Here is a 19757-nt window from a genome sequence, read left to right on the forward strand (position 1 = left end):
GCATTGTGGTCTTGCAGCACTGGAGCATGGACATGTTATGTTTTTGCTGTTTTGCATGGGTTTCCTCCTGGTGCTCGGATTATGTGTGAATGTGGCTGTGTCTTTGTGTCCAGGGTGTATCCTACCTTGTGCCCAGTGCTTGATGGGATTGGCTCTGGCTCTCCCGTGACCTTTAATTGGAAGAAGTGGTTAGAAAATAGATGGAAGGTACTGGTTACCTGTAACCAAAATCAATTATTTAATTCATTTCAATTATTATACTGTATTATTATTCTGTATTTTAGAATCTCTATTTATATACTTATTCATGCAACACAAATAGTAGCATTACATCATTTACATTGTTTGTACATCATAATATTCACAACATGCAGTACATCAGGTTAAACCATTCTTTACTTAATAACATGGCTGGAAATACTAAACATAGCTATCCCAGTTTAAAAAGGAACATTTGCTTATAACATTTAGTGAGTTGTGTAGTAATAAGAAGTTGTAACAACAACTTTTCAACTTTGAAAGGGTTTTTTAAAAACTAATTTAAAAATCCTAATAGAAAATTAGGTTATGAAACCTAATCTTAGCCTTTCTTTAAGATGTAAATGTTTATGTTAATTTATTGCTGTTTTCTGCATTTACATATACAGTACATGTTTGTTTTGAAACCATTTCCCAGACTACCAGGTGACTTTTGACATAAGGGGATCCAATGCAATATAGATACTGTACATGTTATATTGTATGTACATAGGCTATATACAGTACTGTAGTATACATATTGCATATATATATGTGTGTACTGTAGAGTACATTGGTGATAAAAAACAGGCTGAAACAATAGATTGTGCCATGTTTTATTACATTCAGTCTTGAGAAATAATTTGAGACCTATGTTTATAACAAAGCATATACAATTGCAAATAATCAATTACAACAAGTAATGGCAATAGTACAGACCACATAGAACAGAAAATGAGAAATAGACAAGAGCAAATTTGACAAACAATATTCGATAGGCAATGTTTCTACTGCTTCAAATCAAATTCAGATCACGTACTGTAAGTCACATAAGGTTTGTGTCCTAAAGAACAGGGGAGGGATGTAGAATATTTTGGTATACTGTACTGTACCCTGACAGCTAAATCCCTTTTTAATATACTGTACAACCATCTGATTGGTTACATAAGAACACTAGAAGATTACAAAAGAACAAATGTCATTGTAACCTGATGCTTGTGTTCTCTTTAATAGGAAATACAAATTTAGAAAACAGCTCTTGCATCCAGTGGTAACTATTTCTGTTTAGGAGTTCATCTAAACTAATGCAGTAGCATGTTTATTGCTTGTTATGGTTATAATGACAATTTGCTGTATACCTAAACTGAAAAATAGATATTTCAGAATGTTTCATTTAAAATATACCACATGAAAATACTTAAATGTAAAATGAAAGTGAGTTTTTGTACTCTCATGCACAGACTTTCAACCTGAAATCCCTTTTCAAGTTGAATGGTTTTTTTTTTGTTTATGACTGATAGATGTATGACTGAATCCCATTAAATTAGAAACATAAAGACTAATAAAAATACAATAACTATATATCCAGTGTGTATGCGTACTGTATATGTGTCATCTGGCTCATAGAGTTTCATCTATTCTCAAAAGAAAATATCAATATTTCCTTTTCATATAATTCTCCTATATCATAAATGTTAAGGATTAGCAGCACCAAATGTCGCTTCGAGATTTTAATTTGCTATGCCATTATTTCAGTAACAGGGCTTTATTTAAAATGTTTTTAAAAGTTCAGTAATCATTCATAGCCCCAAGAAAAATACAATAAATATTTCTATTCTACAAAGCATTTCTCAGACCCAAAGAGAACTTCCTCATATGCTATAAAAACCACATGAAAATAATGTTCAAAAGAAAACTATGCCTTTTCATGAGCATAATGCTGTGCTTTGTTTTTCAACAGTTACAGTAAATGCTCTGAGAAGATGCAAGATTACATAACATTCTTCAGCCTAAACCCCAATCAACAAGCTTGTGCTAAAACACCTCAGAACGAAAGGAAACAAAACTGGACTGTTACACTCACACAGTATATGGGGGATCACCATGTTTTTACATGACAAGGTTTTATGAAGTGCTAGATTATTTTTTTCTGCTTAATACTTTATCTCTTGTTTTCATTGTCCACTTTGAAGTTCCCTGATGAATGACAGAAATCTTAAAACATCTCTAAAACATTAAGCCGTTCAACATTTTCTCTGAGGGAACGGGAAGTGTTATATTTCATGTAATAATCTGCTAAAAAGCCTTCATACCAAAATAAAGAAGCGATTACCATACTCACACAAACAGCTAAGCAACATCAATACTGTACCGTACTTATTTGATGCACCTTAGAAAATAACTACTTTGTTCTTTTGGTAAATGAGGCCTGCAAACTCCAATAAGTTTAGTTTCTTTGGTTTTTGGTGGAAGCTTAACCCTGGTGTCCTGGTTAAATTCCACTTCAGGCTTGCTTAATTTGGTTTAGCTGTATTTCCACCTTAACTCAAATGATAAGATTCATAATAAAAAATAAATGTGACTGGACTATGTGTTGAAATTGACCTTCGAATCTGACCTTGTCCTTTGAATTCAACTAATATACAGTATAATTGATACAAATTGAATTTCTGAAAAACAAATGCATTATGTCTGACTAATCTCCTACTACAAGTCAATGTACAAGTCAATTACCTGTTACCAAACCATCAGATGATACTATGATCAAAACTAAAGCAACAGCTTTACAGTTTTCCACTGCTTAATATAAAACCATAGTAAAAACAAGCTGATAAATGAATACAAAGTCAACAACTATTTTCTTCTACAACAATGTGCCTCCTTATACTCTACAAGGATGAGCTCAGACAGTAAACCCGTTTTTTAGACAGCATGAACAAAGAGACTACACAAAGGCTGCCTATTGAAAACCTCATTTGGTTTTCACAGTGTCCAGATAAGATTTATTAAATAAAGGTAACCAAAAAAACAATTCTCAAGGTCTGTATGCCAGACACTAAATTCACACTTTCTCTGTTAAAAGCAAATCCAACTAGCCTTCTAAAGTGAAATGCTGAGTAACAAAAGCTAAATTTAACAAGCAAAAAGGTAACATTAGGTAATGTGCATGATCTGGAGACACAGTTTTGCTTTCACCAGAAATCACTACAAATGTTAAAAATAACCAATACATTTTAATTTTGTTATAAAACATTAAAGAAAGCAACACTTGTGTGTCATGCAGCTTTCATACAAAATTATTAAGTGAAATTTTTGAAATGGTGTTTTATATTTGGACCAAGATACTCACTTATAGTTTTTTGTGTAAATAAGATTTCAAATTGTAGTCCCAGTATCAGGCAGTCAGAAATTGGACTAAACTACTAAATTATATTTTACTTGAGCCTCTTCATTTTGTCTTTGGAAGGGAATTGTGTGCATGGCTCTTTCTGCTGTATTTGTAAACTCCAGGGCACCTGATAAACTGCCCATCTGCTGCAGGCCAACATCAAATTAGTAGTTCATGAGGAATAAAGGCACCTATGAATTACAGGTAGATGTGTTTCAGGATGTTAATTGCATACTTAGGCATGGTGAGATTTGGCTACCCTGTTTGGTTGATGGCCAGCCCCCTGGTCATAGGATGAGGAATCTAGAACTCCCATGCAGAGAGAGGAGGAGGCCAAAAAACGGCCACAAAAATGGAGATGGGTTGGAGGAGGGATGCGTGTGCTGAAAATCAAAAAGAGGAGTTTGCTTATAATATATGAATCAGAACTGACATCGACAACGATTATGATTTAGAAGAGCTTGAGTGAAAAGTTACTTGGTTGTCGTCATCCCTCCTTGTCATAAGAAGTTGATTTTAAAAATAAAAACTGTGTTTGAGAGAGAGGCATATAGTACACTATATTTCATTACAACACAGCAAGATGCATTTATTTGGCACTGTCTGGAGAATCTAAACTCGAGTAATGACAGCCTACAGTGAATCCTAATTCAGAATGCAACTGTTTAATATATTTCTTTGGCATCTACCTAAGAGGCTAAGGGCATTTCAGGTATTGCCTGTGAAAAGCTGAAGTTAAAGGAGATAAATGTTTTCACCTACTGCCTGTGGTAGCCCGGAAGTTCACAAAAGGAATGGTATATACAGTACAGTATGTATAAACATTATACCGGTATGTATAATGTACAGTAGATATATGATACAGGAAACATTGATTGTTCCAATTTCTAAGCTATCTTAGAACAAGAAAAAAAACTATTTGTATGCTCTTTACTACTGTGTATCATACACACTCTACCAAACATATAAGTTTTAGATTTTATTTGGGAACTTCTGGATTTTTTTAAAGTTGGAAAGAATTAAATAGGTCATTTTAACAGTACATTTACCCCCACTTAAGAAGTGTTCACTTTTTAACCACTGACTCATAGGAAATGAACATGTCTTGTTCTTGTATCTCAGTTCTGACTGTTAGACTGAAACTAAACATGATTGGGAAAAAGTGTTACAAGGGGAAACAATGCATCATTAATGCCAACTCATTCCAACGATACAGAGATCTGGACTAGACTTCAGTTGCATTTTGAAGTGCTACATTAAAATTGAAATAGATCCTCAACTTAATATTAATACATTTGCACTGCCCAAGCTTGTGATTGCCTAGCCCCAATCTTCTATAAGTATACAACGGGGAAAAAAAACAACAAATTATTTTACACTTAACAGAAGATGGAATCTAGCAAAATTCAAACAACCAGATGAACTGTAACAGCTCATAGTCTCAAATTACATTCTTCAAACCCTGTGCCTCTATTGGCTCCAAGCTTGCAGGCTCCTGAGTTTCGATGATTTCTTATCAGCTGCCCTGGTCTCACTCTGCATTGCCTCGGTATGTCACGTTCGTGAAGGTGGAGGTCGCTCCTTTGTACAAGGGGTTGTTTGCCTAGAACAAAACAAAGGGTTATTTTACTGGAATTGCTGAGTGGGCAACGTGGGAAGCACAGTGGTTAGCATTGCTGGGGTCCTGGGCTCAGATCCCGACCTGGAGTGCTGATTGCATGGAGTTTGTATGTTCTTCTCATGTGTGTATGGGTTTACTTCCAGAGTCCAATGACAAACTGGTAGGTAATTGGCTTCTGGGGAAATTGGCCATGGTTTACATGTCTGTGTCTGTGTGTGCCCTGTGATGGACTGGCATCCCATCCAGGGCATAACCAGTCTTGCGTCAGCTGCTTGCCAGGATAGGCTCTGGCTCCCCCACGACTCTCTGAAGTTTTGGCAAGCTGCATGCAGACAAGTAGTTGGAAAGCTGGTGTGTGAGGGAATTCAGGAGATTGACTCTCATTCTCTTTCTTCCTGGTAAAGTTAACAGTGGGGACAGTGCCAACATCAAAGCAGAACAAATTTATTCTTTGAATCGTCTGATATATCTAGACCAAGCTATAGTGTTTTTTGTCACTATAATGTATGAGTGAAGAGTATTTCAATTGTTTGTTAAGAGGCTGTCTAATTCAAGTAAAACTCAGTGCAGGAGAAATGACGTAAGAATGATCTGATTGGGATATCCTGACCTGCTTCAAAATAAGCCTATTAGCAAATAACATATAAAAGGAAATGAGACATTTTTTCTTCTGTTCTTAATACACTGTAGGAGGAAATTCCATTGGTTTCTTAAACTTCCTGATCTTTGGATAAGTTGTGTACTGGTTTTATGAAGAACAAAGCCAATTTATTTGGCTTATGGTTGTACACCTGCAGAGTCTAAGTTTTAGTTTGATCAGGTTAAGTCAAGAGAAATAATTTAATGTTGTAACAAATAAAAAAGTAACAAATACAATAGTTTTTTTCAGTGTTTCTGTAGTACGTCACCAAATGGGTTTCACTTTCATCAAATAGAACATAAGATTTTAACACTGTGTGGTTCCTAATGTCCCAGTATAGCGATGGGAACAGTACACTTAGGATGAGACATAAAACTGTGGTCATTAAAAATCCCCGGACATTTCTTGAAAAGAGTAGGGGTGTTACCCCAGTGTACTGGCCAAATTTCCCATTAGCCTTTAACAATCATGGTCTCCTAATAAACCCCATCTATGAACTGGCTTCATCACTGTGCTCTCCTCCACACTGATAGCTGGAGTGTATACTGACGCACTATGGCGGCTGTCGCATCATCCGGGGGGGTCGCACGTTGGTGGAGGTGGAGGAGGTCCCCATTACTTGTAAAGTGCTTTGAGTGGAGTGTCCAGAAAAGTGCTATATAAGTGTAAGGAACTATTATAATGATAATTTTTGTGTGGGTTTCCTTCAGGTGCTCTGGTTTCCTCCCACAGCCCAAAGACATACTGGTAGGTTAAGTAGCTTCTGGGAAAATCGGCCATGGGTGAGTGTGTATACAGTGTCAGTGTTCCTTTGTGTCCTGCAAAGGATGGGTGTTCCATCCAGGGTGTATCCTGCCTTGCGCATGTTGAGATGGATGGATGGTTCAATGTGTAAAAGTTTTGGCCAGAAGGTGGCAGCAAACAAACACAGATGCCAAACCTTGATTAAGTGCCAAGGATTCTTACTACCGGCTAAAAGAACATGGATACCAGAAGAAAAACATAAGACGGCTTTCAAAGAATAGATTAGAAAGGCTTATCTATGCGAGGAGGAATTAGAGAAAGCTAGATTGGTTTCCGTATATCTGCTAAGAGCGCTCATTTTGTGGTTTTGTGTAGAAATAGTCAAGTCTTTTACAGTCATGCCAATTGGGTGTCATTAAAATTGACTTGTATTTGCACCCAAAGGAAGATGATGTGTTACAATGTTTGTTTTGGTGTATGTGCAATAACCTGGTGACTGTTAAAACGCATGCCACGACAAATTTTCATTTGCACAACTGCATCCACAATTGTACTTACAGTACTACTATAACATTATAAATTATCCAAATATTCTAAGACAGACTTTTCAGTTTTTATTATACACGGTATACTGTATGTTGTATGGTAATAGATTTGGAAATACCATGTACAAAGTCTGGGGTGAGACAAGAATGCTGTCAATTAATATCCTTGGATCCATGAACAGATTCTCCCCTTCTCTTTTATAGTTTACAACAGTATTAGAGGGTTAGGGCAGCCCAGTGTGTTAACTAGGAAAGTTTTATAATACTCTGTTATAAATCAACTTATTTGCACATTAAATGGTTTCTCTTAACACAGTTACGTCTAAATATTGTAAAGGTTTTGACACAACCTGTACAGAGAGACTAAAGGTGGTGGCAGTGGCTCTGGGGCTCCAATCCTTAATTCGTATTTAATATGTTTTGATTGAACAATTGCAACACTGTGTCTGTCGGCCTCTCATGACTCGAGATTATATTGGTTGCAGCATGTTCAAGATGCATCAGCCAGACAGTTCAAAGCTTCACAATTTATTACTCAGGAGGAGCGATTGCAGGAGCTTCTAGTTTAGAGGAGGACTGAATTATTTTATTTTTCTCACTGTTTATAAAGCTGATCATTATTCTGGTTTCTTACAGGACATGTTTGTAGAATATAGCCCATGAAAATGCTTAATTCTTAATCATCCACTATTCCAGATATCCAAGACCTTTAGTTGCATTCTGTTATTGGAGTTACTTTCCAGTCTGATTTACGGTCTTTAAAATCAGTCATTAAAATCATATCATATAGCATGTCTTGATGCTCCTTAAATATTAGGAAACACAATACTAAAAAAAACGTTATTGTATTTAGAAGAAAGTATCAGTATGTTCAAGCCAACATATTAATAGGCGAGTACACTAATCTGAATATCAGTTATCACACAAATCCACCCCAGCTGTACAATCATCAATATCTGTAAAATAGGAGATAGTTCAGGTACACAAAAATATATATGGCTCTAGGGATTATGGGAATAAATACTGGGCTGTCCATCAACCTCTCTGACCATGTTTCTTTTTAAATTGTTGAACAATACCGTTGTTCGGATGAGAGGCTAAACTGAGGCCCTGACTCTCAGTGGTCATTAAAGACCCCCGGGCATTTCTCAATAAGAGTAGGGAGTTATCCCAGTGTCCGGGCCAAATTTCCCCCTCGGCCTTTACCGTGGCCTCCAAATAGTCCCCATGTGTGATTGGCTTGCACTTGCCCTGTGATGGACTGGCGTCCTGTCCAGGGTGTACCCTGCACAGTTTGGTATAAAGCGGTTTGGCAAATGACATGACATGACATGTTGAACAATACAATATACAGTATGTGTATCTGGGTATACACATTACAAAAGAGAAAAACAAGCATCAAACTGAAAATGATAAAATGAAGTATCAGATCTATTGTAAGCTTTAGACCTGAAGAAGAAAGCATTTGATTAGCATCCTCTTTTTAATTTATTTTCTTTTCGGACTTCAAAGTCAGCAGCTGCCTTACCGTATCCCATTTGGCACGGGCGCGCTCCTCTTCAAACTTGGCAAACTCGCGGCGATCATGAATGGTGACCAGGAGTTTCCAAATCAGCAGAGCAGCCAGGCCAATGAAGAGAATGGCACCAGCCACAGACAGTAGCACTACCAGGATGTCAGCACCTGGGGGGCAGTCTGGAAAATACCATTCAGACTTGTCAATAACCTGGTTCAGTGCCTACAAACTGGGTTATGAAAACTTCATAGGCTCCGAGTCATGGTTCTTCTGTAGAAGGTTATTCATTTCTCTCATATTCCCTTACATAGCCGTACGTAGCGCTAAATAGATGTAAAAATTTTGGTTAACTTCATGATTTTACATAGTTTAGTAGAGACGACCACAGAATAGGACGTCTCTTTTGCTTTTAGGCAATTGTCTTGTATAAACTCCACTACATAAAAAGGAAACATTTTATTGAAATGTATTCATGTGGCATTTAGCAATATGATAATAGTATATACTGTAGCACTGCCTATGTATCTCCTTTATTATGTTTTAATTTTACTTTAAAGATCTCAGGATAAAATATTTAGGATTGTAAACTTGCCTCTAGCATGCATACTGTAGACTTGCAGATCACTGAAAGCGAGGTTTGTTTTTGAGAAGTGTCGAATGAATTTGGAATTCTGAGGCCACTTGTAATAGGTTTGCTTACAAGTATTTTAACTATACAGTATACTCATATTAATGAAACAAATATTTTTTTAACTCAGTCTGCAATGCAATCTTTTAAATTAAGCTACATGTATTAGTTTTTAGTATTAGTATTTCATTTAATCTACCATCTTTAAGTTAAGTTAAGTTCAAAAAAGCTTTATTACATAAATGGTGTGACTGTGGCATGTCTTTCCAATCATGAACTTTTTTATTGGTGATAAACTAGGCTAAATATGAAAAATCAAGCAAATTGTTAAATATCTGAAATTTGCTGAAACCTGCAGTATCACATCAAGATGAAAAAAGTTAACCTCATGAGTTCTGCTGTAGCACAGCAGCTTCATACTTGTCTGGGATAATAACAGTGAACTGTAACAGGTTGTAACAGTCAGAAATAATCATTCAAAAAAGACACGCAACTAACCACAGTTATTTAGCAATAGATCAAAATGAAGTCAGCACATGCTGTAAATTGCAACACTGTACATGCTTTTGAGTGTTTGATAGTTTGGTCACGGTTATTGATTATCATGGACTTTATCTTGGCAGACAGAATAAGCATGTCGATCTCTACTTCTTACTGCTTTAAGAAACAAGAGTTGAAGATCTTAGATACCCTCTTTCTAACATGATTTTTAAAGTTATTTTAATATGAAAAAAATGATTCATTTAATGGAATTTCAGTTTGTATATCTATTTTTGAAGCGTGTTTCTCCAGTATCAACAAAAGTGGGACTTAGTACCTGAAACCAAACAAATTTTTGCATTGATTATCCAGTCAGAATTTTTTTAGCAAAAAAAGTCAAACTCTGCTGAACTATTCAAGGAAGTATTTTCTATGATTGTTACTATTGCTTTAAATATTATTTCCAATCTTCTATTCTAGATATTGTTCTAGAATAATGTAAATGTGCGATGGTACAACCATTGTTAAAAAACTCCTCTATTTCTTAAACACCATAATACTTTAGGCTTACTTCCAATCTGCGTTTAGCTCTACTGTAAAAACGGGATACTGAGATACAGTATCTGCAAACTCAACATTTTTCATGTTGATGACACCCAACTATAGATATTTATCTCTGAAATGAGGTGGTACTGCAACTTTAAATTGCGTGGTTTGAAGACAAAAAGCAAACTTTGTGTTGTTGAATTCAGACAGAACAGGTCACCCTGCTGGTATCAGATTAAATTATACTGAGCAAATGGTTCCACTTCTAGGTAAGACTGAAGGTTGAATTGAGAAAATGGGTGCTCTACATGGTGCTTAGAGTCATGTGTGCTTCTGTGATGCTTTGCATTTTAAACCATGTTTAACCTCAATTGTGCAAAATTATGGTGGCAAGATATTATCATGTATGACTGCATTATGTAGGTGATCCTTCATAGCTCAGAGTTGCTTCTAAGGTGCTGTTTAGAAGTTACAAAGGCTTATTTAAACAATGACCAACTTAATCCTAACTAGAATGCATGGTTTCATATTATTCTAAAAATAATAAAAATGATTATAGGGGAGAAGGGCTTGCAAGCATGGGGGACTCTAAAGTATTGTATATTTTATATGGGAAGGACCAATGCACTCATTTTAAACTAGATTAAAGCTATTGTTAATAATCTACCTTATGCATTCTATTTGACACATTTATACTGATACAGTATGTTGCATTGTCTTATATGGTTGATTTATTTTAATTAGAATGGTCCTAATACTGGATTAGGTTTATCTGGCAAGACCAACTGTTTATTACATGTAAAGCTCTTATAAATAAAGACTGATGGTTTAAGAATTTGTCTGAAACAGAAAAGCATGAATGTGCTTGCTGAGTGCTTCAAAATTCTCTCTAAATATCAGAATTTATTTGAGTTGTCTGCATACATCTCTTATTTTCACATGCACAGGCAGCCTCTTGTCCTGAAAGCAGTACTTTAGAACACACACCTCCTTTCACTAAGTTTCACGACATGATATTACAGCTATGATACTTCATCGTGGGTGGCATGGTGGTGCAGTGATTAGCATTGCTTCCTTGCACTGTTGGCCCCTGGGTTCATTTCTGGGCCTGTGATGCTGTCTGCATGAAGTTTATGCTGTATGTTCTTCCCATGTTATCGTAGATTTCCTCTGGGCGCTTAGGTCTCTTCCCACAGTCCAAAAACAGGTTAATTTGCTTCTGGGAAAACTAGCCCTAAGTGTGAGTGTGTACTGTACATGTCTGTTTGTGTCAGTGTCTGCCCTGCGACGGACTGGCATCCTGTCCAGGGTGCACCCTGCCCTTTGCCCATTGCTCGCTAGGATAGATCTGGGCTCCTCCACAGTCCTGAATTGGAAGAAACAGTTAGAAAACGGATGGATGGGTGGATAATTCAACATAGTGAAAGGACTGTGACATACTGTACTAGCCTTACAATTATACCTGTGGTATATACTGTATCATATGATGTACAGTATAATGTAAAGCTGGGCTTTCTAATCCTGGCCAAAAGAACCCGATTATTCTAGTTTTAATTCCAATTGACCGCTGGTAAGTAATTCAATCCTTTAAGAAGTAATTTATTTCATTTGATATTTGTCATTATTTTCAGTAAATACAAATTGCAGATTTTCACTTGCATATAAAATCTGATAGTCATCATGAAACTAAGTGCACAAGCTGTAAAACTAATAAAGCATTGTTACCCTGACAGGAATTTGCTTTGTATTTACAATTTATGAGAAGCAGACATCACACACAATAGGGCATGAATAATTACAATTTCAAAAGAGCCATAATGCATGAAACACAAACAATGGAATTATTACAAAATCAGGCAAAGTAATTAGCCTGAATTTCCTCACTGGATTAATAATGTTCACAACCATCATGTGGAGCAAACACTGTTAATCATAACAATATTTTCATGATTTGGTCACTTTTTAAAATCCATTGCTTGGGAATACACTGCTGTTTATTCTCATTCATGACAGAGCCTCTGGCCCTGTGGTAAAAGAGTACTGAGTGTAAAGTATTTGAAGTGTCACTTACGATCCTTCTGTTTTATAAAGAGAGCAAATTATATCGTAAGCCATTTCAGCAATAGTGCTGCCTATTTTGACAGTTGTACTTATAGTAGCTACTTCTTGTTTTGAAAAGAGCGAGCTCCATATCAGCACTGAATAGATAATGTCAAAATGCTTTGAATGCCAGTTCAATAGAACAGTAATGAAAGGATTGTGTGCACACTGAATGATCTTATCTTGTGGAGAAATACAAAGCATTAATATCATGAGATCTTGTGTATATTCTCTAGCCCACTCTTGCAAATTTATTGGAGAAGCTAATAACTCATATCATGTGTGTTTTTTTTTTCAGACACTGTCAGATTAACACAACAACTTTCCCTACGTAAAAGGGTCTACCTAAAATAAATCAATGCCTTTGTCATGGCTTGTAATCCCTACCTTACAATGAGCAACGCTGCAAGAATATTGTTGCAAAACATGGATGATGAAAACCTAGCAGCATCTGCAGGCTTGACCATGTGGATGACACAAGGCCTGATGAAAAGGGGTGATACAGTATTTTTACCATACAGAAACACTACCGTAAAGATCTGGTACAGGTCACAAAAGTACACTGGTACTGTACATATCTGAACTTCAGCTTCCAATGTTTTTAATGCTAATTTTCAGCAACATGGTCTTGCACACAAAGAAAGTCATCTGCATAGCAAAAGACACATCAGCATGGAGGACTGCTCTAAAAAATAAAGGCGGGCGGAGCGGTGGCTCTGTGCCTCAGGATCTGTGCCTGTGGCTGGAAGGTTGCCGGTTCGTATCCCGCAGCCGGCAGAGGAATCCTACTCCGTTGGGGCCCTGAGCAAGGCCCTTAACCCCAACTGCTCCAGGAGTGCCCATATAAATGACTGACCCTGCGCTCTGACTCCAAGCTTCTCTCCCTGTCTGTGTGTCTCATGGAGAGCAAGTTGGGGTACGCGAAAAGACAAATTCCTAATACAAGAAATTGTATATGGCGAATTAAGTAATTTTATCTTATTAGTCTTTATAAACACGAGGATGTCCAGGAGACATACATGTTTATGTATAACACAGTACCATCACTGTAACTCTGTACAATCTGTACTGCTCAGATACTGAAATATCACACAAGAACAAACTATTTTTAGGACACTATCATCCCCCTCCACCTCCTCTCTTCTCACTCAATCTCTTGCCTCAAAACCAGGAGTACTTTAACATCTTCCTCTCATGATATGTGTGGTTTTCAGTAACCCCTTTTGGAGCTAAATACTTTCAAAGCTGTTTTTAATGAAAGTCTATATTGTTTTTAATGGGGCCGCAACAAAACAAATTATTCCTGTTACTGTTATCTTTAGTTCTAGGTTTTAACTGCAGTGACACATCCGTCTGGTCAATACATTAGATATGGAACATTGTAATTATGGCAGCCAAGAGTAATGTAATAGTACCTGGTGAGGGATGCCACATTTCAACAGAAAAAAACAAATATTTTTATCATTATTGTCATAAGACAATAACAAAGGCTTCAAACGAGAAGTGTCATGTGGTCAGTTTTGCACATTTGATTGCTAGGAGTTTAATATCCAGGGGGTTCTCAGAAATAGAGGCCAACTTTTAACCATCAGGTAGTAGAATTTAAAATCTAGATACTCTGCTCTGACAGTGCTTGTTATGGATCTACTAACTCACAATTCTAATATTAATATTCTATACTTAAAAGTAGCTTTATATGGGCAGCATGGTGGAAGAGTGGTTGTCATTGCTGCTTTGCAGCTCTGGGGCCCTGGATAGGGGTGCTATCTGTGAGGAGTCTGCATGTTCTCTGTGTCTGCATGGGTTTCCTCCAAGTGTTCAGGTTTCCTTCCACTGTCCGAAGACATGTTGGTTGGCTAAGTGGCTTCTGTAAATTTAGCCCTAGTGTGAGAGTGTGTGCGTGTCTAGGTTTGTGTCTGTGTGCCCTGTGAAGGACTGGCCCCCCATCCAGGGTGTATCCTGCCTTGTGCACACTACTTGTTGTGATGTGTGTCCGGTGTGTCCCATGACCGTGCACTGGAAAAAGCGGTATAGAAAATGGATGGATTGCGGCATTATTTATATTCTAGGCTTCGGTTAGATTGAAGCCTATAAATTGAGGGTCATTATATGTAAACATATACAGTATAAGGGGTAAGAAAAAGTTTAAACCCTTGGTCCAGATTGTTAATTTAAATTGACAAGGAGAGGTGCTTAGAGAAGGCTTCAGTTTAAATGTGGGGCCTGAAGAAAATTGCAGCTGTAGAGTCTCCTAAATATTCCTTAAAATTAGGGTCAAAAGGCCTGGATTTGGGTGTCTGTTGTGCGAATGAATAATGTACCTTCTTGAAAATTTTAGAATAAATACATTTAAATACTGTGTATATACAGTGTGGGGAATTTTTCAAAAAGGATTGTTTTAATCAACAGATTAAAAAAATATGCAATGCTCACTTTGCCAATAGATGTTTCAATCCGTGAGAAAGTTAATATATTGCTATATTGGTTTTATTCCATTTTAAAAGTCATCCAAAAATGTTGAGGGACAAAATTAAAGTTTTACTACTAAAGCTAAACTTAAAATGGTTAAAACATATTTTAATAAGTCTTTAAAATTATATAATAAATCATATATTTCCCTTTCAATCTAAAATACACTACTTTTCTTTAAAATTGAATTTGAAATTTAAGAGAGCCTTTAAATTTAGTTTTTTCACAATATTGGGTTAACACCTTAGATAATTACTGTATGAATCACCACTGCTTTTTTTTTTACTGATCTTTCCCATAAGATTAATATTTTTCTCTTCATGGTTAACTAGAAATCCAAATATACAGTATCATATTAAAATATGATATATATATATCATCCTGAAGATGACTTAATAGCTGATTTTTTTTTTATAATGCCTGAGGTCATGATGAAGAAAATTAATTACAAATGCATGACCCTAAGCATTAATAAAAGATAGAAAACATGTTTTTAACTGAATAGTTATAGAGGCCAATGAACAGCTTAAAAAATAATGACATGTAAAAGTGAACTGAGAATGTCCTGTAGGCTGTAAAGTGGTGACAATAAAGATTTCATTTATTGTACTGTCTAGACTGCTATAATCTCTCAGAACAGCCTTTCCCACTGTAAGCTGCTGCTTACACAATCTCCAACTGGAAGGGAGTGCCTCTGATTCCTGCAGAGACTAGCCAGCTGCATTGGCTGAATGCATACAGTACATTCTCGTATATACTGTAGCTAACAAGCAGGAGAGGAATCCTATCAGGATGCTTAGATTGGGTGGTTTGAGTGCACAATTAATTGAAAGATGTGCTTGAATTAATTCAAATCCACAGCAGTACAAAAACCATCAATGAATGTCATACCACATTTAAAATAATGAATCTTCTTGATAAATATACAACCCCACTATATTTCTATACTGTATGTTTTTTATATATTTAGAGCACAACTGTTTTGGCTCCTCTTTTATATTTGTTTGTGTTATGTTGCAGAGCGATTGTGCGTTTACAGTAGGTTAATGAAAATAAATTTAATAATGATAATGTTTCTTTATTAGCCCTATACAATTTCTTGCATTAGGAATTCGTCTTTTCGCATACCCCAGCTTTTCTCCATGAGACACAGACAAGGAGAGAAGCTTGGGGTCAGAGTGCAGGGTCAGCCATTGTACGGCGTCCCTGGAGCAGTTGGAGTAGGATTCCTCTGCCGGCTGCGAGATTTGAACCGTCAACCTTCCAGGCACAGGCGCAGATCCTTAGCCACAGAGCTACCGCTCACAGTAGAAGCTCCCAAACATCAGACTGAGACTGTGTGATAGACATTTGTCTGTTGAGATTTACTCCATTTTTCTAACGTTGTGATATGAAACAGGAACACACACTGTGAGAGAGTGCAAGTCACAATCATCCTTCCTAATTTTGGCTGTCTGGGGTGGAATGCTGTAATACCATGCCCTGTTGCTGAGAAAACCACAGAGTTATTGTGTTGAAGGATAAGAAGCCCACACATGTATTCACGTCACTCTATTTCTTCATAATATGTTATTTGTTTCCTCTAACATCCCTAATACACTCCAGATAGCTGCACCATTTCTCCATGGCAATAAACATTTGGACAAAGAATCACCTGAGTTCATCTTGCATATCATTAAACCCTGTGGCTCCAGGTTAGGCCTGGTTTTCTCGCTGGCGTCGTTACCAATCCACACAAGTCTAAGTTTTTTTAAATCTTTTTAAACCCTAAGTCCCCCAGCCACTGCAACTCCCATTGCAACATACTGTAACTGCAACTTGAGTTCCGGAGATAAATACAAACCCCAGCGTATACTGTGCTATGTCTGGGTTAAAGGCTTGAAGGTTTAAGAAAATGAAGAGTCAGAAAAGAATGCTTCTTTGTAAAACCTATTTCTTCATCATAGAAGTTTAGAGGAAAGGATAGACTAATTTCACTTCTGCTCCCTTGAGTGTATAATATCACTTTGTACATTTCTCTCGCACTGCTCCAGCCACCCAACTACATCCTTGCTTATTTTTCACAAAGGTGATGAGTGTCCGGTCAACCTCATCCTTACAGTCAGGCAGCTGCTCTTTGATAGGAGAGTTAAGCCTATCTAAGGACATGGAAATGTGTAACAACTAATTCATTTGTTCCTCTATCACATTCATTAGGATCTAACTGAACTATTGAATGGTTAGCATTCAATAGATAGCACCTGCATGGAGTCTGTATGTTCTCCCTCATGTGGGTTTACTGCAGGTTTTTTCAGTTTCCTCGCACACTCAAAAGACATACTGTACTGGTAGGTTAATTTGCTTCTGAGAAAATTGGCCCTGGTGTAAATGTGTGTGCCACTGTGTCTGTCCTACGTTGGAGGGTGTATCCTGCCTTCCACCCTTTGCTTGGCACTGTCCTGTGTAAAAATAAATACATGCGCGTGAAATACTTGTCTCTCACCTGGCTCTTTGACGATGTATAGAACTGATTTGCCGCTGGCATCTTCATAGTACTGAAACCTCTCCACACAGTCATTTTCATCCTTGTATGTGCAGTTCACAGCATTCTTGTCATGGTTAGCTAGAAATTGCATCAAAAGAATGTTAGAATAATGTTGGGTAATGCTCTCACCACAGTGTCTAGAAATGCTTTCTTTAATTCAGTACATACTTGGCTGTTTTGTCATTTAAATGTACGTCATGTGGAAAAAAGGGGGATCTCTAATGATGGTTTTGCACTCTGGCCACAGTTAAGGTAAATGCTCCCAGATGGCAATATTAGAAGACTTGTTTCTTACTTCCTTCCTCAGAAAGAAGGAGCTACATTTTGATAGTTACAAAGTGCTAGAAAATACAATCTAATCCCGGAAATAAAAAGCAAAAATATGTGTAATCATTAAAAAAAATAAATGTCATTGGTTTATAAAGTGGAAAAATTTGAAAAGAATTTGATAGAGGTTATCAAAGTCCTGAAAGAAGATGTAGTTGAACCTACAATAATTATTTCTAAATTTTTTTCTTCCCATAAAAGGCAAATGAATGCATGGAATGAGCATGTTTTCAGTGTTGGAATTAAAGTGAATACTAAACGGAATAGATGATTTAAAAAGACACACAAAAATACTCAAGATTGTCTCAAAACACAGTGGGACATCTGATAACCTTTGAATTACATGATTGATTTTATTTTGAGTGTTTGAGATAATAGCTAATGATTTATGGAGTTTACTAACTTCAATGAGCACCATTTATCAGAAGTAAAATGTAAGAAGTAAAATGCATTGACATTTTTTGAAGTCTCCTTATTTAGGCATGTAATTCTGTGCAATTTCCCTGTCATCTTAGCAAAATTATTTACTATGTTAATACAGAGAGAACTGACCTTCAACAAATCCTATTGGTACTAAAACTCATATGTTGTGTTTTTCGTATTGAGAGGTACACAATCTAATCTCACTGTACACTGCATTCTGTTAAAACTGCAATAAACCAGCCTAATAGCTTTTGTACCTTTTTGTGTGGTTCTGTAGAGATTGAAATTGTATTTAACCTTAGCAAACAATCAGTGCATCTATCTTAAACACTTAGTGACATGAAAGAAACCGTAGTTATTGGTGTAGAAATTCAGAATAAAAGCACAGGCTCTCTGATCCAACATAATAATAAACCTGATTTTTAACTTTGTATAGAAAAAAAAGGAAATAATCCTGCAACAACACTCTCATAAAAATAGGATTATTATTTCAGCTTCTCAGTCAGCTCTTCCAGTCATCTTTATAACACCAGGCACTTTGGACATACTTTGACAACGTATAGAGGAAAATTGGCTCCAAGTGCAGGGGAAAATGAGGTATGCTCCTGTGTTCTAATGCTTCAGCTGTAGATCAGTGCTCACAAGAGAAGCTTTCAAGCAGAAAGGAGTCTCTAGTGCCTTGTAAACAAAAAGTTAAAACTAAAGTAAAAAACAGCCTTGTTTCTATCTTAAGTGTTACAACTAAAGTTAGTCCCACAGAAGAAAAAATCTTCATTCATGTCTTAATGTGCTGTATATATGGTTTGAGCATTCAGATTAGCTTTGGGATCAGTTTTACGCAGCTCCATTAAACTAAATCCAGCCCGAAACAGTAATCCTCAGTCCTGTTTGTTTATTTTCTCATTCTGATTGATTTGAGAATATGAGGTCTTACAGCAGACAGTACAGATGTTTCTTTATAAAGAAATTCCTTACTGAGGTCCTCCACTAGCTGACTTTCATCTTGGCATATCCGTGCACAACTGTTGTCGTCAAACAGCTTTCCTCGCTTGAAATGTTTGCATTCCACGCAATCCCTGGACAAAAAAAAAGCAGGAAAGCCAGTTCACAGCTAATCATGAGAGAACTTTGCATTTAACTGATTGAATTACTTATAGATATATAATATTTTTCTCATTATATACTGTACATTTACATTGGCTAAAGTGATTTTAATACATTCTGTCAAAGCAAAATCAAGCTGAAGATGAAAATATGAATAATTTAGTGGCTCATTGAAGAAACCAAGTCATTTTTTGAGAGGGTCTGTGATGATGATAAATATGTCTATATCTCTTACAGAGCCACTCATTTTCTAACCTCTTCAACCCAGGTCCCAATCCGCAATGCTAACCACTGCAGCACCGTGCCACCCCAATCCAAACCAATCCAGAACAAATCCGGCCTCCTCATGACAGACATGACCAGGAGATGACACTTACTTCTTGAAAGTGCAGACATCTGGGCAGGTGGGACACTTCTCACAGGTAGCGCCATAAGCCCCTGGCTGGGTGCACTTGCAGGTGCCACACTCACACTTGCCACGCCCGCTGCACAGCAGGCCAATGCTGGACATGCAGGTGTCTGTGCGCATGGAGCAGTTACAGTTTTCTCCCTTCCAGTCAGCATCGCACTTGCAGCTCCCACAGTTGCACTCACCATGACCTAGGCCAACACAAAATAGCAACCAGCACAAGGCATGAGATCCAGCCAGAGAGGTGGTACCCCTAAATATTGTTCTGCCATCTC

At 36.9% G+C, this 19757-nt stretch overlaps 1 protein-coding gene across 1 annotated transcript in view; it reads right to left on the reverse strand.

Annotated features, from left to right (window-relative positions):
• Positions 1-840: 840 nt before the first annotated feature.
• Positions 841-19757, reverse strand: part of itgb3a (integrin beta 3a) — a 45034-nt gene continuing 26117 nt past the window's right edge. The window contains exons 11-15 of the mRNA XM_088906351.1: positions 19451-19673; positions 18945-19045; positions 17178-17297; positions 8485-8651; positions 841-5009 (exon numbers count right to left, since the gene is read on the reverse strand). Of these exons, the coding sequence (XP_088762477.1) occupies positions 4938-5009; positions 8485-8651; positions 17178-17297; positions 18945-19045; positions 19451-19673 (683 nt within the window). The 3' untranslated portion in view covers positions 841-4937. The remainder of the gene's footprint in view (positions 5010-8484; positions 8652-17177; positions 17298-18944; positions 19046-19450; positions 19674-19757) is intronic.

This window comes from Atractosteus spatula, chromosome 26, assembly GCF_055471065.1.
Source record: "Atractosteus spatula isolate fAtrSpa1 chromosome 26, fAtrSpa1.hap1, whole genome shotgun sequence".
NCBI classification, from domain to species: domain Eukaryota; kingdom Metazoa; phylum Chordata; class Actinopteri; order Semionotiformes; family Lepisosteidae; genus Atractosteus; species Atractosteus spatula.